Source organism: Pseudophryne corroboree, chromosome 5 (assembly GCF_028390025.1).
Source record: "Pseudophryne corroboree isolate aPseCor3 chromosome 5, aPseCor3.hap2, whole genome shotgun sequence".
Lineage (NCBI taxonomy): Eukaryota > Metazoa > Chordata > Amphibia > Anura > Myobatrachidae > Pseudophryne > Pseudophryne corroboree.
In genome coordinates this window covers 439,446,663-439,466,431 of record NC_086448.1, presented here as the reverse complement: position 1 = coordinate 439,466,431, position 19,769 = coordinate 439,446,663, and the positions used below count along the sequence as shown (strand labels likewise).

The 19,769-nt window shown below is 43.8% G+C and overlaps 1 protein-coding gene across 12 annotated transcripts in view; it reads right to left on the bottom strand.

Moving 5' to 3' along the window:
* Positions 1–19,769, bottom strand: part of LOC134927833 (NFX1-type zinc finger-containing protein 1-like) — a 585,162-nt gene that overhangs the window by 49,281 nt on the left and 516,112 nt on the right. For all 12 annotated transcript variants that reach the window (XM_063922818.1, XM_063922822.1, XM_063922829.1 and 9 more), the window contains 4 exons: positions 16,415–16,456; positions 11,044–11,276; positions 10,609–10,748; positions 9,004–9,158 (listed from right to left, as the gene is read on the bottom strand). In XM_063922818.1, coding sequence (XP_063778888.1) covers positions 9,004–9,158; positions 10,609–10,748; positions 11,044–11,276; positions 16,415–16,456 — 570 coding nt within the window. The remainder of the gene's footprint in view (positions 1–9,003; positions 9,159–10,608; positions 10,749–11,043; positions 11,277–16,414; positions 16,457–19,769) is intronic.

Genomic DNA, 19,769 nt, shown 5'->3' with positions numbered 1-19,769 from the left:
GTCGACAGGTCAAAAGGTCGACATGAGTTTTTTCTTTTCCTTTTTTTACATTTTTCATACTTAACAATCCACGTGGACTACGATTGGAACGGTAATCGAGCCATGCGAGGGGACACGGTGCACTAATTGGGGTTCCCGGTCACTCTACGAAGAAAATGACACCCCAAAAAAACCTAAAAACCTCATGTCGACATTTTGACCTAACACACGTCGACCTAGAAACCCTGTCGACCTTCCAACCCTGTCAACCTAGTGACTGTCGACCTATAGTGGTCGACCTAAACATTGTCGACCTAGACACTGTCGATCTAATGAGCCACACCCGACTGTAGCAGCAAAATCTTTCTCTAATGGTTAAAACCACGTGCACTACAGGTGGGGCAGATATAACATGCAGAGATTTACATTTGGATAGCTTATATTGTTCTTGTGCAGGGTAAATACTGACTGCTTTATTTTTACACTGCAATTTAGATTTCGGTTTGAACACACCCCACCCAAATCTAACTCTCTCTGCACATGTTACATCTGCCCCACCTGCGGTGCACATGGTTTTGCCCATCAGATGCTGCTACGATCAGGTCTGAATTAGGCCCAACATTTGTAAGATGGCTGGGACTACAAACTTGTGATTTAAATGAAATTTAGAAACTACCTTGGGAACAAAAAGACATCCTTAGGACTACCCTATCCTCATGAAAAATGTGAAAGGGTGATCTCCAAAAGTGAACTCCTAATTCTAAAACTGTCCTTTGCTAAGGCAAAGACCAAAATAAACACTGTTTTCCATGTCAGGTATTTAAATCCACTGCTTCTAAAGGTTCAAAAGGTGGCTGTTGCAGGAACTAAGAAGCCTATTCAGGTCCCATGGAACAACCAGATACACATTATATATAAAAGGTAAAATGTGAACAACTCCCTGAAACACAAATCTTGATCTCTGGAATATCTGCTATTTTCCATTGAAGAAAACAGATAAAACCAAAACCTGGACCCTTAAAAAACCACAAGAGAAAGATTTATTAAACCTTGCAGAGATATTAAGTGGAGAGATAGAAAGTACCAACCAATCAGCTTCTGCCAGCTTTGTAGGCTGTGCTTTAAAAATTACAGACACTGGTTGGTTGGTACTTGGGGCCTTATTCAGATTTGTTAGCAAACAAAAAAAGTACACTAATGGTCAAAACCATGTTGCACTGGAGGTGGGGCACATGAAACATGCAGAAAGATTTAGATATAGGTGGGGCGTATTTATACTTAAAATCTAAGTTGCAGTGTAAAAATAAAGCAGCCAGTATTTACCATGCACACAGCAGTATAACCCACCCAAATCTAATTCTCTGCACACGTAACATCTGCCCCGCTTGCAGTGCAACATGGTTTTGCTCATACGTGTGCTTTTTTGGTTTGCAAAGAAACCAGTATAACCCCATAATCACTCTCTCTGAGCTTTGATAGGCCTCGCTCTAGACTAAAACCAATGTCTAGTCCTTCCCGAAGGAAAATTAATCAATCTGGAAAGACAATGGAGGTCATCCCGAGTTGATCGCTAGCTGCTTTCATTCGCTGTGCAGCGATGAGGCAAAAAAATGGCACTTCTGCGAATGCGTCACAATGCGCACGCGCAACTTACTATTACAACGACCGATGTAGTTTCACACAGGGTCTAGCGAAGCTTTTCAGTCGCACTGCTAGCCGCAGAGTGATTGACATAAAGTGGGCATTTCTGGGTGTCAACTGACCGTTTTCAGGGAGTGTTCGGAAAAACGCAGGTGTGCCAGCAAAAACGCAGGCATGGCTGGCCGAACGCTGGACGTGTTTATGACGTCAAAACAGGAACTGAATAGTCTGAAGTCATCGCAAGCGCTGAGTAGGTATTGAGCTACTCTAAAACTGCACAAAAAAACTTTGCCGCCGCTCTGCGATCCTTTCGTTCGCACTTCTGCTAAGCTAAAATACACTCCCAGTGGGAGGCGGCATAGTGTTTGCACGGCTGCTAAAAAGTGCTAGCGAGCGATCAACTCGGAATGACCACCAATAAGTAAAGTATGGAAATTTATTTTCTCACACAAGGAATTCCAAGTTCTCCATAGCATAGTCATAGTCTTCAACAAAGTAGAAATAACAGCATCTGAAAAACGTCACGACTTCCATAGTGGAAGCCTCTGTGGAGGAGATGTTAGCATACCTATCAAATATGAATAACAGACCCTATGGGAACAATCTGGAACCACAAGAATGACTCAAGCTCTTTCGTTCTTTATGGTTTTTAGTACTCTGGGACACATCACTACCGAAGTGAGTAGATTAACAGATAATGTCAAGACACCATCCAACCACCAACCTCACTCCTGGGTATTTTGTTCACAATTCAACAAAAACATGAGAAGCAAATGGAGTGAAATAACAATGAGTAGAACAAGAAATCCAGATGTAAATGTATGTCAAGCTGGCAATCCATCAGAACGATTTCATTCCAAACCAGCCAACTAGCTGGCTCGTTGGAATGACAATCTGGCAGTGTGTTGGAGCAAATGATAATCAAATGCGAAAAAAAAGGCTTGGGCCACCTAGTTGGAAAAATTAAAGAAGTTTGAATATTCCCAAATAATCGTTCAGGTGTAGGGGAACTTCCCCCAACTGAACGATAAGTCAATAGTGTCCGCCTACAGTACTTATTCACCATCCTCATGTCCACCACTGCCGGGCTACTCGTTTCAGCCCGTATATTGACCCTGGTGTGGTGGAGCGGGAAAAGGAGGATTGGTGCTGCTGCTGCAGGACATCCCCTCTGCTTACCTCCTGTCGGCTCATGTAAAGGTATAATCAATGTAGGGTTCTCGGGTCACTGTCCACTTTTAGATGGAACCGTCTGCAAGTAATTTTTAAGTTGGGGGACCACCAAAGAAACTTGCTGGCTACTGCTGTCTCTGAGTAGTAAGCGGCTCCAAGTTGCATGAGCCTCTGGAGCCTGGAGGAGGATCAGGCTGTGGCAGTTCATTTTCTGCCGGCTGCCACTGTCAGCAGGGATCGGCGGCGGTGGTGCAGCGGGAGGCCTGAAGAAGGAGCAGACTGTGGCCATTCATTTCTGCTGGGCTGCCCCTGTCAGCCAGTTTCAGTGGAGTGGGAGTCCGGAGGAGTCGTAGGCCGCTGCAGTTCATTACTGTTGGGCTGCCTCTTTCAACCAGGATTGTATGTCAGTGCCCTGGTGTAGTCCACCTGGGTTATGTGTGTCAGTGCCCTGCTGTAGTCTGCCTGGGGTATTTGTGTCAGTGCCCTGCTGTAGTCTGCCTGGGGTATGTGTGTCAGAGCTCTGCTGTAGTCTGCCTGGGGTATGTGTGTCAGAGCCCTGCTGTAATCTGCCTAGGGTATGTGTGTCAGTGCCCTGCTGTAGTCTGCCTGGGGTATATGGGTAAGTGCTCTTATGTGCCTGGGGTATGTGTGTCAGAGCCCTGCTGTAGTCTGCCTGGGTTATGTGTGTCAGAGCCCTGCTGTAGTCTGCCTGGGTTATGTGTGTCAGTGCCCTGCTGTAGTCTGCCTGGGGTATGTGTGTCAGAGCCCTGCTGTAGTCTGCCTGGGGTATGTGTGTCAGAGCCCTGCTGTAGTCTGCCTGGGGTATGTGTGTCAGAGCCCTGCTGTAGTCTGCCTGGGGTATGTGTGTCAGTGCCCTGCTGTAGTCTGCCTGGGGTATGTGTGTCAGAGCCCTGCTGTAGTCTGCCTGGGGTATGTGTGTCAGAGCCCTGCTGTAGTCTGCCTGGGGTATGTGTGTCAGCCCTGCTGTAGTCTGCCTGGGGTATGTGTGTCAGTGCCCTGCTGTAGTCTGCCTGGGGTATATGGGTAAGTGCTCTTATGTGCCTGGGGTATGTGTGTCAGAGCCCTGCTGTAGTCTGTCTGGGGTATGTGTGTCAGAGCCCTGCTGTAGTCTGCCTGGGGTATGTGTGTCAGTGCCCTGCTGTAGTCTGCCTGGGGTATGTGTGTCAGAGCCCTGCTGTAGTCTGCCTGGGGTATGTGTGTCAGAGCCCTGCTGTAGTCTGCCTGGGGTATGTGTGTCAGCCCTGCTGTAGTCTGCCTGGGGTATGTGTGTCAGAGCCCTGCTGTAGTCTGCCTGGGGTATGTGTGTCAGAGCCCTGCTGTAGTCTGCCTGGGGTATGTGTGTCAGAGCCCTGCTGTAGTCTGCCTGGGGTATGTGTGTCAGAGCCCTGCTGTAGTCTGCCTGGGGTATGTGTGTCAGAGCCCTGCTGTAGTCTGCCTGGGGTATATGGGTAAGTGCTCTTATGTGCCTGTGGTATGTGGGTCATTTTGCTGATAAAGTTCTATTACATCCTCTTGTGGGATCACAATGCCCGAGCACTAAATACTAAACATGCACACTGGCATCAGTGCACCCTTCTTTACTCTGCACAAATCAAACACTATATACACAGTACTGCTCCCAGGTGACGATCACCCACTTTAATATATGCTACTCTTACTTGTAAGTGTGAAGTCAGCTCACAGGGCAGCCAGCCATCTACCCCTCAATATTAGTGTCTCCCACAATCACAAGTAAAAACTTAATTAATATAAATACCCAAGTTTAATTGAAATAAAAAACAAATATTTATTTATTCAACACATGCAAAAGTAGGCAGACATTGTCTGCATACTCCTTTGACATCACAAGATAGAGAGAAGTTGGCTGGTCTGATGAAAACATTGGCTGGCCTGATGAAAAAGTTGGTTAGGTGTGTGGAGTAGAGGTTTAGTTGAACAGACATGTTGAACAGTTGGTCAGTTGGATGATTGGAGGAAAGTTGGTCTGATGTATGGCTCACATTAAAAACAAGTCACTTTAAATTTAAACTAAAAATCAGAACGGGAAAGACTTTTCTTAAACCTACTTGCTGGGCAGCCATCAGGGGGGGGGGGGGGGGGGGACTGTGGGGACTGGTGTCCCAGGCCCTTAGAGAGAGGGGGCCCACCCCTGGCTCCTACCACCAATACCTGTAGAGCTGCACCAAGCTGTGTATCAACAGAGGACTTCTTAAAACAAGCCTTTCCTGTGCATCAGCAATCTGTGAACAGTTCCTGTCGGTCCACAATACTACACCTATGTGTAACGTCACAATATATGACATCACATTTGGTGGAGCTGTGCAGCAGAATCTTTTTTTGGGGGGAGGGGCCCTGTCTATTTTATCAGTCCCGGGGCCCCACAATTTCTGATGGCAGCCCTGCCTACTTGTGCATGTTTTAATACTCCTTGGTGGCCCTACTGTACCTGATTGTAAAAGCTGAAATAGATTCTGACAAGGATGATTGTGGCCTTTTATAATTGTGTTTGCCTTTGCCACAGTTCCTTTTTAAATAAATATCTTGTAGATGAGATATGGCTACATCATTTATGCACATTGGGTGCAGGTCTGTTCATATTGATCTCCTAAAATTTAAAATAGCTTCCTTGGGTTTCTTATAGTTAAGGGGTATATGATTAGTCGGACTTCAGTCCTATACTTATCTTCATCTCAATAATTGATTAAGCTCACCACAACAAATTTTATAATCATGTTCTACTGTGATAAAACACAATCATGTATATAGGAAATGGAAATATAATAATGGGCTTAAAGCACATCCCTGAGGGACAATATTACTGATGGTAATTTCAGATGACATTTTATCACCAATCCTTAAGGGCCGTATTCACGGCCCGATTAGGGGAGAGATGTGTGCTGTGCGAAGCACTCAGCACACATCTCTCCCCCCGTTCAGCACAGCGCGATGTGTGCTGATCGTGCGGGGGGAGACGGGGGGCCGCTCATTTCACCCAGCGGGTGAAGTGAGCGACCTGCTAGATTGCATCGCTATCGCTGTGAGGGGTACACACGGAGTGATCGCTGCTTGAAATCTAAGCAATCTAGTCAGATTGCTTAGATTTTAAGCAGCGATCGCTCCGTGAGTACCCCCCTTAAGAGACTGCAGACGGTTTGACAGAAAGTTCAACAGTCATTTACTCACTGGAATATTCTAACCTATAATAATGAACTTACTGATCAGTAATGAGAGGACAAGTGAAGACAGAGCTGTAGTCCCAAAACAAAAGCGTTACATAAGAATACTTATTCTCTAAACGTGAGAGAACCTTATAGAGCACTACCCAAACTGCATCTTCCATGTACCTGTTGGCTGTATAAGCAAACTGATGAGACTGAAAGCTCACTGAGATGCTACTCTTCAAATAATCCATGATGACTCTCTGAAAACATTAAGTCACTGAAGCCTGACACCATCATAGATTTATTAAGTGGTACTATAAATGTTGTTTCAAAGTATTTTGGAATAATACATTGTGCTATTGAAGGATTATTAAAAATCCTAGTTAGAACCAGGGCCGGTTCTTGCCCTTTTGGCGCCCCGGGCGGGAAATAGGGGTGTGGCTTCATACAGGGGGCGTGGTCAGTTACGCCCCCTGTACAGTAGAGTAGCGCTGCTGAAAAATAAAAAATATTTATACTTACTATCCCCGCTCCCGACAGCTGCGGACCTCTGCCGGTGCCGCTCCTGTCCTCGGATCTGGCATAGACAGACACTAGAGGTCAATTATGACCCCTAGCGTCTGTCAGTCCCACAATGTTGTGCGGTGCGCAGTGACATCATCGCGCACCGCACAGCAAAGGTCCTCTCCACGAAGGGAAACTAGACGCGTAGCGTCTAGTTTCCTTCACGGCGGGGAACCAGCGGGGGACACAGCGCGCAGCACAGCAGTAGCGGATCTTGCCATGGTGCGGCGCCCTCCGGAAGGCGGCGCCCCGGGCAAAAGTCCTGCTTGCCCGTGGCAAGATCCGCTACTGGTTAGAACACCCGCTGATTGATCTGTACATTCGTGGAATACCTCTGGGAAACATTATCTGGACCCGTTGCTTTCCTCATATTCATTCTACGTAAACCTGATCTCTAACTCATTGGTGGTATAAACATTATCTGGGGAATCCAATTTAAACAAGGGAATATTACTTGCATTATCAAAACCTGCATAGAATTCATTAAGATCTAGTGCAGACAGCATACCTCCCAACATGACCCTCTCCAGGAGGGACAAAATGCTCTGCTTCTGGATTTTTCTCTTAATTTATGATTGTCGGCACCTGTGTTGTACAGGTTACTGGATAAGAAAAGTGTTTCAGCACAGGTGCTGGCAATCATACAGTAAGAAGGAAGTCCAGAAGCAGAGCATTCTGTCCCTCCTGGAGAGGGTCATGTTGAGACCAGGGTTGGACTGGCCCACAGTGGAACAGGGGAAACCACCGGTGGGCCCTAGCACTTGGGGGCCCACCCTCTCCTTTAGGGATCAGATTCCAGACTGTAGTGTTACTAATCTAGTACATTATCATGCATGCACTACAGTATTTACTGTATATATTTATCTAGGGGACCAACACTTGCAAAATGGTTAGGCAAACCAATGTGGTGGCTGGGCACACCCCCTCTAGAGACTGGCCACACCCCTAAACATGGGCCCTTACCACTGTATTTCCCCGTTGGGCCTTACATGCCCCAGTCCGACACTGTATGAGACAGTGAGCCAACGTCACTAAAACAGCATTTTTTTAATTTTATAATCTGTAAAATTGTTGTAGCCCCAACCACATACTCCTAGAATCTCTGGTTTCCTTAAAATTACTTTCAAATTTCCTGGAATAAGACTCCTTAGCTAATTTAATACCTTCCTTAAATTATAATGTTGCTATTTTATACTCTTCAGCTTCATTTGCCTAAAATATCCTATCCCTTAGACCTAACAGAGTGCGGACACTCCTATCCACTAATGGTTTTTACTTCTGGAAGACAAAGAAAGTTCTTCCACAAATTAACACTGAATATACAGTATTACATAATATGCCAGAGTGTCAACATTTACACAAGAATTCACTGTGGCTTCCACGATAAATAGTTCCCAGTCCATAAATTGAAAACAGTAATGAAGTTTAGAAATTGTTTCTTCAGGCCAAATACCAACATGATTAATCGCTGACCTAATCTTTAGTCAGTGGATGATATTTGGGTACCAGAGAAACAAAAGTGGTTTGACTGACCAAAAGATAGGTACAAAGTCCTTTGTTTTTCCCCCCAGATTCTAATGTTCTGTCTGCCCTGAACAAAGTTATCCTTGGAAGATAGAAGGCAGAATCATGGTCACTGCTGAAAAGCCAGGATTCTTAAAAAATTCTCCCTTTGCTAGGAGATGAAATGAGCTGACATCATTCCCTTCCACGCAGTCAGTGGCGGTCCAGAGGTGGGGCTGCAGTGTAGTCCAAAATTCAAATAGGGGAGCCACCCCAACTGCCACCAATTGCCACTTCAAACTGAGTCACTGGCAGTTGGTGTGACTCCCCTATTTGAATTTTGGACTGTGCTGCAGCCCCACCTCTGGAGCTGCCATTGCACGCAGTTCTTCCTGTCTCCACTTCCATGTCAATTTGCCTGTGAGGCTGACCTACAGTAGAAATTACACTCACAGCATCAATACAACAGTGCCGCGGTCTGGACTCTCTTCCACAATTCACATGTCTTCTCTTCTCACTTCTTATGGCTAGGGACCAAATCGACATCCGAATTGGCATGGCCAATACATCTGGGTACTCACAAAATCTGAACACTGGACTGTAACTATGCTGCAGTAAGCTATTAGAGCACTCCTAATGACACATATAGTGCTTCAATGCCACCAAAGATTGTACTAACACTATCATTTGGGAGAACACAGGAGACCATTGTGGCTTATTTATTTAATACCCAAACCAGGATGCCAATAATGGGTTTGTGTCTCATACAATTTAAGTGATCATTTCTCTATACAAACATCGTATAAGGTCCTTAGAGTTATAATAAATACGTTATTTATTGGAGGGTTGCATATTACTACTGTAGATCATAATACAATTTAAATGCAAACTTTTTAAATTAATTTAAGACATGAATTTATCAGTTGAATACAAAAGCTTATGAACTGAACTTATCGCTTACCGGTAGTGGTCATGCCAATAATATCTGCCTTTTGTAATATTAGTAGGTCCTCCTGGTTTCTTAGTTCAGTCATCCTGTTTATCACTATCTGGTATAGGTTCTGCAGTTTAAATATCTCCTTGTGAATATCAGACAGATATTTGGACCTCCAACATCTACAGAAAAAAAATATCTGTCAATTACCTGTGACTCAACACAAGAATGCACAAGCTATGAGAAGGGATATCCACTGTGGTTGGATAGATGTCAGCTTGCTATAACACACATTTTATACACTATAGAACACATGACAGCAATAATTTGAGTTCAGCACAATATGACATTGGATATTTTGCAGAGAAATTTTGATGGGGAAGGAGGTGAAGTGGGTGGAAAGCAGAACATTTATGAACAATGGAGCATTACTAACTGCATACTAACCTTGACCAATGTTCAGAGTGGACACATGTTCTGGTAAAAAGGTTACAATGAAAAGACTCATAAATTTCATTTGCAGACATTAAACTGTATGGAATAACCAGAACTTAAAGTGGTCCTGCCAAGGTGGTGGAACTCTTTTACCCTGCCATTTACCCCCCCCCCCCCCTCCCTCACATTAAGTGGGGCCAGGGCCAGTGCTAGGGTTTTCGGCACCCCCCTGCAAACTATAAATTAGTTCCTACTTCCCATACTTTATAAAGGGACATTGATCTCATAAAGAAGCCGTGTGATCACACAATAGTACCCTTAATTCAAACTGCACCACACAGTAGCACAATCTTATTCACATTACACATGCAGTGCCCCTGATTCATTTTACACCACATAGTAATGCCCCTTCTTTAGGTTAAGTCACTCAGTAGTGCCATTTATACAAGTTGCGCTACCCAATGGTACCTTTTATATACATTATGCCACACAATATGGCCCCTTATACACAATTCCCACAGTAGTAGTGCCTCTTACACATAATGCCCACAGTTATAGTGTGTCTTACACATGATGACCACTGCAGTGCTGCATAAACACATAATGTAGTGCCTTTTTTATACCAAATGGCCACAATAATGGTGCCTGTTTGATACCAAATGCCCATAGTAGTAGTGCTCCTTACACATAATGCCCACAATAGTAGTGACCCTTACACATAATGCCAACAGTAGTGCCCCTTATACACATCTCTGCCTCTCTCCCTCCATTCCCCTCTCATCTTGTCTTCAAGATGCGCAGAGCCTGCTCCTCTTAATGACTCTTTTTCACTTCAGCAGTGGTGACAGTATGACATCACATACGCCGTGCCAGAAAAGAAAGCCACTGGGACCTGAAGAGGGGACGAATGCTGTCCGACAGACACAGCGTGTGTGAGTACCAGTAGAGGTGGGCTGTAGGTGGAGGAGGACCAGGATGTGAGGAAGGGGGAGGTGTCTGCAGCTCATCAGTAACACTAGTGCCGCCTGCATCATCTATTGACGTAGGTGATGGGGCGGCTTTTCTATTGAAATTGCTGTGCAGGGCCATGAAGGAGGTGGAACTAGTACACCCTACCATTACAGGTGGGGGAACTCAGTTCCACCTCGCTCCCCCCCCCCCCCCCCACTTTAACCCCAGGGAATAACACAAACATACCTGTAGACTTCCCAGCGTTTCTGAATGGGAAGCTGCCAAAGATCGTTGATCACTTTGCAATGCTCTTCTGTTATATTATTGGCTTTCCCCAGTTCTGACTTGACCTCTTTCTCTTTTTTTTTCTTCATATTCTTTGGAATCTGTAAGAAACCATCATATGTTTTGTAGAAAGTAATTAATTTACCTATTTCTATGTAAAATCATGCAAAGTTAACGATTCTAAACCAGTTCCATTTTGCTGTTTTAGGATAAGAATGTATCTTTATATACAGATGTGTCCTCTAGCCTCCCTGCACATTAAACAGCCCTTCTTGTATAAACAATTGAATTGCCCCCCAATAAATGTAGTCCCTGGTTGTAACCTTTACAATTAGTTGGAGTAAGCAGTAGTATTGGGCTGTGTTGTGTTATGATCCACACAAGAAAACTGCTAACCTGCCAGTCATTCTCATCATCTAGTTCTGTATAACTGTTTTGATCTTCACGGTCATATTCTTCAGGCACAAACATTCTGGCTGCTCGCTGTCGTGCCAATCTGATCTGCTCTTTAATGTAGTAATCTTCTTCAATCATGCGCTCAGCTTCTGCTAGCTCAGCTTCATCGCAAACTCTTATAAATGGATCATCTGTTTCTTCCCCCACGGTGTTGTCATCTCCATGTGGGCCACCTGAGGTAAATGGTAAAATATCATTGTAAATTAACCTATGTTTAAGACTGCATGCTAATAATATGGGATACAAATAGCATTCTGTACACATAACATTACAAAAAGGCAGGAGATTCAAAGCCCAAACCTTAAAAATAACTATAGAGTTAAGTATTCCTATTATTAAAGTCTCTAGAAAATAAACTCTGATGAGCAAGACTATGGGGCACAGTTATCTACAGTACAATTGCATTTTAGCTCCAAGAATTATAATTTCTTATTGATGCACATTGTGACAATAGGAAATTATCGGGCAATGTATCAAAAAACACGTCTGGTAATAAGTAAAGTTATCACTAATGTAATTGCTTTACTTCTGGGTTCAGAAGTATACACAGTTCCTGAATTGCAGGTGTGCAAACTCCAATTAACGAAAAGGAATCCTTTGGATCTCTATCCTAAACAATGTATGGAGATGTAGGGCCTAATTCAGTAAGGATAGCAAATTCTGCTAATTAGCAGAATTTGCTATCTGCTGGATCGCATGCTGGGGGCCACCCATCGCTGGTCAAGGCTGCCTAGCATGATGCTGACCGCTGCCTCTTCCAGTTCAAGAAGCAGAAATTGCGAATGCTTCACAATTTCTGCTTGTTACCTGAAACTGTGGAAGCCTCCTGCCGGCGCAGCTTAGCTGCGTTCGCAGGAGTCCCACAGCCGTGTTCGCAATCACGGTGGCTGCGTGTGACGTCATGCAGCCGCCCCCGACACCCCCCGACATGCTTCCACTTGGCTGCCTCCGCCCCCGTTTGCACCGCCCTAGCAACGCTCCATCTACTCCCTGGAAACGGAGCATTCCCCCCCCCCCCACCCGCGTACGCGCGACCGCCTCTGCCTGATTGACATGCAAAGGCGCCTGCATCTTTTTTTACAAAAATTGCCAAACTCTGAAAATAGTAATCGTTCTGAGGATGGTATATTTTACAATTTAGCATAGCAGCTTTTGCAATTGAAAATCTGCGATATCTGTTGCAATTACCCCTTCGTACAATGTTGGAATACTTGTTTTTTTTTTAAAAATGGTTGTTTCCTGAGGATTTAAAGCAAATACACGTTAATAAATAGTCCCTCTTGTCACGAATGTATACAATACTGGTGCTAGAACTGTCACATTACTGTATCTGTTAAAGGCTGTGCATTACTAAATAAAATCAAATTAAATAGTTGGATTGCTTACACTTGACTAAATATGCTAATTATGCTCTCTTTCACTTGAGATCTGTGCGTATTCTCTGCACCCCTCAGGTCAACTGATCCCTGGACTATACGTGATGTTAATATTTATTTTATTTCTTTACATTTTCCTTGCAATAAATACATTTTCCCTCTAAGAAAAGCCAAATTAGAAGATGTTTCACACTAGCTACCTCTTCAATGTGCTCTGATCTATGGGTGGATAGTAAAATATTGGTGTATATAGCCACAACTAAATATCATATCATTTATCATGCATTTGAAACGTAGGCTACATGTCTTACAAAATCTACCATGTAGATAACTAATAGAATTAATTTCCAAAAATAACTGTTCAACTGAAATATTCATACAGTATGTATTTTCAACAAGCCTGATAACTATTTCTTCCAGCATAATCCACAGAGTACATCATTATCTCTCCTCTCTGATCTGTGTATACAAAAGACCTAACATAAGGAAACGTATACCTGTACTCGTATTCTCAGGCCCGGCGGAACCCACTTAGAAGAACCTGCAAAGCAGGGAGGCGCCGGCCTGGAGAGGCGCTCTCACTGATGTGCTGCTGTGCGCTGTTTCTGCTGGCTGCCGCTGCATCAGTCACACTGACTGCCGGCAGCATGAAGACCAGCTCCCCCTCTCTGCCAGAGTCGGCGCCGTCAGCACAATCTCTTCCTGTCTGTTTTTGCGCACTGTCCAGTAATCAGCAGCTGCAGCCCCTCTCCCTCATGCACAGTGCACACTGCACGGTATGCACCCATTACAGTATCACATTCACCCCGCTCCCCCGTGTCCTGCGGACGCTAAGGAACAGGAGAAAACGGGCCACCTGGTGCGCTACCAGCCTTGCCCTGCACCCCAGAGTCCAGCACTGCAACATATAAGGATACGGGGAGAATCCGCTACCTCAGGGTGGTCAGCTGGGACCCCTACACCTCCTGACACTGCTTGGCATCAGTAAGGCTGTGCACAGGTAGGCAGCCTTGTTACCTACCATATATATATATAGGAATTAAATAAACATAGACATTGTGTGTTAGTTGAAAAATAGGCCATACTGCTTTACAGGGGCTACTGGGAGAAAATTGGAGATGATCTACTATACTGCTATACTACGATAGGCATTAAATATATACATATACAGTATATATATATAGCCGTACTAACGGCGGGGCGGTCGTCCCGGGGCCCTCACACAAGTGGGGCCCCCACACACTGTCCTCACAACTGCAAAAAAACATTGGAGTAGGAGTACAGCATTTACCTGTCTCCTCTCCGTCCTCCTCGGCAGCTGAGACGTTCCATTACAGCTGCGGCCACCGAGGAGCTTCACTCACAGCAGTGTGAAGTCTCGCGAGATTTGACATTATCTCGCGAGACTTCTGATGTTTTTTTTGCAGTTGTAAGGACAGTGTAAGTGTGTGGGGGCCCACAAATTTGTTACAGGTCCCCAGACACTAACATTCTCCAGTACACTACATATCCACGTGGGCTTCTTTGGAAGAATTACCGTAAACACGTCTCACATAGCGTGCTTGGGAATTGTGTTTTATTTTGTATGAAATTGAGATCCATCAACACAGGGATCTCTCCCGTAGCGCTGCTCTTGTTTTGGCACAAGTTAAGGGTACTGTTGTGTTTCATATATATATATATATATATATATATATATATATACACAAATACATACACATATATATATATATATATATAATTTATTTAATGCCTGCACTGTATTTTGCATAGACGAGGACCGCACAGTGCAAGAGAAGGCCACGTGACCAACTGTCTGTGCCTGCTCAACCCTCACCCTGGGTGCCTGTGGCTTTCACCCCCCCCCCCCTTGTTTTACCACTTTATGCCCAATTTGTGTATCTGTTTTCATCTGATCTTATCCATGTGTACCTCTACCCCTACCCATATGTGCTACTCCCATTGCCTATGTGCGCATTTACCTTTACCCATGTGTGACTCTAGTCGTATCTATTGGCCGTTCATGGGCCAATGTTTTGGCCTTGCCCCCCAAGATAAAATATGGCAGTCATCCTCTGCCTCAAAGAGTGCTGAGCTTGGCCTGCTCCCCAACTCCTGCTGCATGTATTTGCTGTGTGACGGCTCCAACTCAGCGCCTAATTCCAGCCAGCAGCGGCTGCCAGGGAGTCCATACTCAAAGGCGCTGAATGCAGGTGGGCTTCGGTGGGGAAATGCAGTGCAGGGTTCTGCCTTGGCATAATCCTGTGTGCACATATGCCTTGGCCCCCCACCTCATTGCACACTTTCTTTCTATCTCTCCAGCCCCTCCCCTTCCCCATGGGGGCCCCCACTCAAGCAGCACTGCTACTGTGGGCACTACTGTGTGGTGTAATGTATATAAGGGGTACAGCTGTGTAGCGTAATATGAATAAGGGGTACTACTGTGTGTCGTAATGTGAATAAGGTAGACTATGTGGTGAAATGTGAGTAAGATTGTGCTACTGTGTCGTGAAATATGAAATGCGGGTACCATTCTGTGGCCACACCCCTTTCTTGTGAGACCACACCCCTTTTTTGTTGCATGTGCCTATGGCAGGCACTGTTCCTTTTTAAGGTATGGGAGTGAGGGCGCAAATTTATAATTTGCAGGAGGGCGCCAAACACCCTAGCATACATATATATATATATGTATGCTGTAGGTTGAAGAGTGCAGGAGGTGTAGCCTGACCTGATCTCCAATGTAACTACTAGGCGTACCACTTTACACATTTAAAGTACTTTTGGCAGACCCTTCAGGTCAAGAACTACATTCTCTCTTGATTGAGTAAATAGACTCTGGGCATACTATTCTACAGAAGATACAGGGAAACAATTGTAGATGATCTACTATACCACACAGACAATAAGGGGGGATTTCAAATGTTTGAAAAGTCGGCTGGTATCTTTTTTTTCCTGTCTATTAGATAGGAAAAAACAGACACCCAACTGACTTTTCAAACAATTGAATACCCCCCTAAAAGTTTAAAACTTTACTCAAAACTTTAAGAGAGACACTAGTACTGATCCTGATTCTCCTCTGTGGAGGATTTTCAACTTACTGACACAGACCTCTGTAGACAGGGAGGCTGCCTGGTTCAGATCTGCGATAACTGCAATTGGTAACTGTATGTGAACAGTATTGTTAAATCCTTTGAACAAATTAGTTTTATATATACCTCCAGCCCAGGCAGGACCTAGGGGCATAGGGCCTAATTCAGACCCGTTGCAGCGATCACAGTCTGCAGCCCTTGTGGAGTGTGCCCGCACAGTGTGCGCACCCTGTGAAGGCCAGTGAGATGCAAAAGTATCTCAGGGCTGCGATCGCCTATGCCTGATTGACAGGCAGAGGCGGTCACGGGCGGGAGGGGGCGCACCAACGGCGTTAGAACGCCGTTGGTGGGGCGCGGTCTGGACATCGCAGGCGTATCTGGACCATTGTGGGGGCGGGCCACGGTGGCTGCATGACGTCACAAGCAGCCGCTGCGACTCGGAACATGGCAGATAGCCATCTGCCAGCACAGCCAGGCTGCGCAGGCAGGGAGCTACTCGGAGGGTGCAAAAGCATCGCCGCTGTGCGATGCTTTTGCACCCGTTCGGGGGTGGGTGGGTGGACAGGGACTGACATGCGAGGCGGACTAGCCTTGTGCTGGGCATTCCCCCGCCTGTCAGAGAATCTGATCGTAGATGTGCTAAATTTAGCACATCTATGATCAGCTCTGAATCACCCCCCATGTTTTGGAAATACGACACCACTACTAAGTACTGTAGCCATTGGAAAGAAAACATATCTATACTCTTAACTGTAAGAAACATGTACTGTATTCAGAATTGACCTACTGTACAAGCTAAGAAAACCCTTGTGTAAACCTTTAGAAATGGAATAATTTGAGACTTACTGCTTTCTTCCTCACAATTTTCAGTTTCAAAAGGATCTACATCTGTTGATAAAAAAATACAAAATGTTAGGTAAAAGAAGTATTTGCATACAAGCCAAATTAAATTTTTACAAAATGTATGTAATATATATTTAGGAAAACAAACCTGCAACAAATCAGATTTAGAAAGAAAAAGGTTTTCATTCATAATATCTTATCTGATGATACAGGTAAATGTGAAGAAACAACCATGCAAATATAAAGTATTTTCTATATATTGTGCAATTAGTAGTCAATCATTGCATGTACAAAAATAAATAAATGACACCATCTACGTTCTATTTTGTTACACGATAGATTAATCCATATTTAACATATTTTTAAATCAGGTACAGTATATTTTAATACATTTTTCAGAGATATTACAAATGCATAACACACAAATTAAACCCACCCACCCACACCCTTAAAACCCACCCTACAAATACATCAAAACAGTATTAGTTTTTGCCATGAGAGATAGGCAAATACAAAAGTAGTGTGCAGACCCAAGTGTTTTGTTTTTATGAAGATCATTTTTAGCTTCAAAAGGATCTACAACTGTTGATACAAAATATTACATAAAAATAATTTTTTCTCACAAGCTAATGAAAAATTTACAAAAAGGTATGCAACAAATAATTCACAAAACAAGCTTTGCAACAATGAAGATTAGTATAGAAAGAAATCGCCATTCATAATATCTTGTCTAATGATACAGGACAATTACAGGAAATAACAATGCAACCATATTTTCTATATTTTGTGCAATTATATATTCATTGCATGTACAAAAATAAGACAACACCATCTTTTTTGTAACACACATGATCATTCCTTATTTAACTTTTTAAATATGTCATTGATGTTTACAAATTCACTGTAGGGGTTCTATTCATCGTTCCTTAACTTCTACAAAAAATAGGTGAAAATTAACATGAACGCCTACTTTGTAGAAATTAAGGTTTGGGACATCCTTTATAAAGGTAAAGCAGGATACTGTATATCACGGATATCTCCTGCTTACCTTTCAGCCCTGATCTGGCACACTGTCCCCATAAAGTAGCATGAGGACTTAAATTCAACAAGCTCCAAGCTTCTATGTTTTTGGAGCTTAACAGTGGGAACCTCCATCATTTTCAGATGGCGTTTGTTCCCACCCCCCCATTTCTTTCTATGGGTAGGTGGTTCGGCGATTTGAAGATGGATCTGATTCGATCCCTCTGGCCCTGTTCAACTTCTTTTGCTGGATGCAGTTCACACATGCACACAAGTCTTGGCAGTGCTTTGTATAAGTTTTGTATCTGTGATAAGAATTGTGGGGACAGCTGATCTAGAATTGCTCCGGTGATTTCTATATCTACCGCTGCTACTCGCAGTGAGTTGGATTCTTAATTTTCGGGGGACACCCAGTCTCAATAATTAATATTATGAATAGATCCCTTAATTTATTTCACTGGCTGGCTGAGTGCATTTGGACTGCAAAATATAAAGTCAACATGTGATATATATACACTTTTTGTCACATTTGTAATCTATTATAGAAACTAATACCCAAGTACAATGATACGTTGTCTAGAATAATTGATAGAAATCGATACTGTCCCACTGTTTATTAATACATGTACAGTATGTTATTTGAATCATGATAATATTTTGCCATTATCCAGTCATAAGTAAGGGCTGATATGCCTAAGGGGGATGCGGTCATGTGACCCGTGCTCAGGATTCCGGCAGTCACCATGCCAACGCTCAACGATCAAAATACCGGAAGACAGGATGCTGACCCACAGGGACTATTCCCAGTCGTGGGTGTCCATGACACCCATAGAGTGGGAATAGAACCTGTGGTGAGTGCAGCGAGCCAACGAGCCCTCAAGGGGCTTTGTTGCGCTTGCCTCCCCCCCAGCTGGCATTCTGCACCTGGGATCCCAGGGTCGGTATGCTGTCCACCGGGATCCAGAGCGCCGGTCTCCCAGCCCCAACTTGCCTAAAGGGCCTTCACACGGTGGAGTGGAGGTAGTTAGGTTCAATCAAGTATACTTCAACCCCTGATCTCACAAAAGGGTATTAGAAGATCAAGGTGACGGAGAAGTCCAGGCCCTAGACTCTAGGGAATAATAAGCTTTTTCTACTCTTCTTTGGATATGTTCTAAAGAGTTATTATGTCTTTATGGGGCTCCTGCAAACTTTCAGAGAATATCGTCAAAGTTCTTCATCCTCATTTTTTTTTATATTGCTGCCTATTCGGTTGATGTAGGTATTTACAGTACTCATTGGGGCCGATTCAATTCTCACGTGAACCACCTGCTGGCTGTCAAAAGGAATGGGCATTTATCACAGCTATTCAATTGTTTCTCCAATAGATGCCCATTAGCCACGGCAGTCACATCTTTTCTCGCAGCCTCAGGAGGTGCAAGAAAAATGTGTTAATACCCACTCAAGCGCTTTAGATGGGTTTAGTCGTGCAAAGCTGTCAGTTCCCTTAACTGATAATGTGCTTCTTACCGGAGCAACACCTGAACAGACTCCCACTGCTATAGATGCCCAGCAGGGGGCGCAGAAGACAACTTGAGGGAAGCATTTACACCATATGAGGACTGTGCTAAAGTCATTATGTAAAGCATGCTTAACACTTAACTTTAAAAACATGGGATAAAAAAAAACTACTTTGTTTACATGTTAGGCAATGGTTGGCTTAAAACATTGGTAAGTGAGATGTAGGCCTTCACCACTTAATTGGTATGGTCAGATCACATGTGACCACGCTGCCCCACTGTGTTCCCATTCTGCAGATATGCATAATATAATACTTAAAAATTAAAAAAAAGACTGTATTAACTAAAAAAAAATCAAAAAATAAAACACAACTATATGAATGGTTTTGAAGGGAAGTAACGTCAGTTAAGTGGTTAAGAAATACTTAATGTCCATTGCAAAGTAGCAGTTGCATTCTTTCCTGGGATTGACTGGATAATACAATAAGTTTATTCTTCAATTTTCAACAGTGACAGCACCATTGAGAAATATATGAAAACAATTTACTACAAATAATCTAAAGTAGTCTCCTGAATATACATACTGTAGCTTGTGATTTTGTCAAACAATTGCTTTTTTACATCCCAGTGTTGCAAGCTCATCATTTCTCTAAACATTGTACAACCAGAGCTTCCAATGTTGGCTTTGTTTGGTTCATATGTTTGTAAATCCAGTCATCAGGACACAGAGACATGTGAGTCCACTGCTGTGCTTTTTATTCCATCACCAACTCCAGACACACTACACACTGGACCACCCACTTCCCAGCACCCCCCTGGTTCCAGGGACCATCACTGAA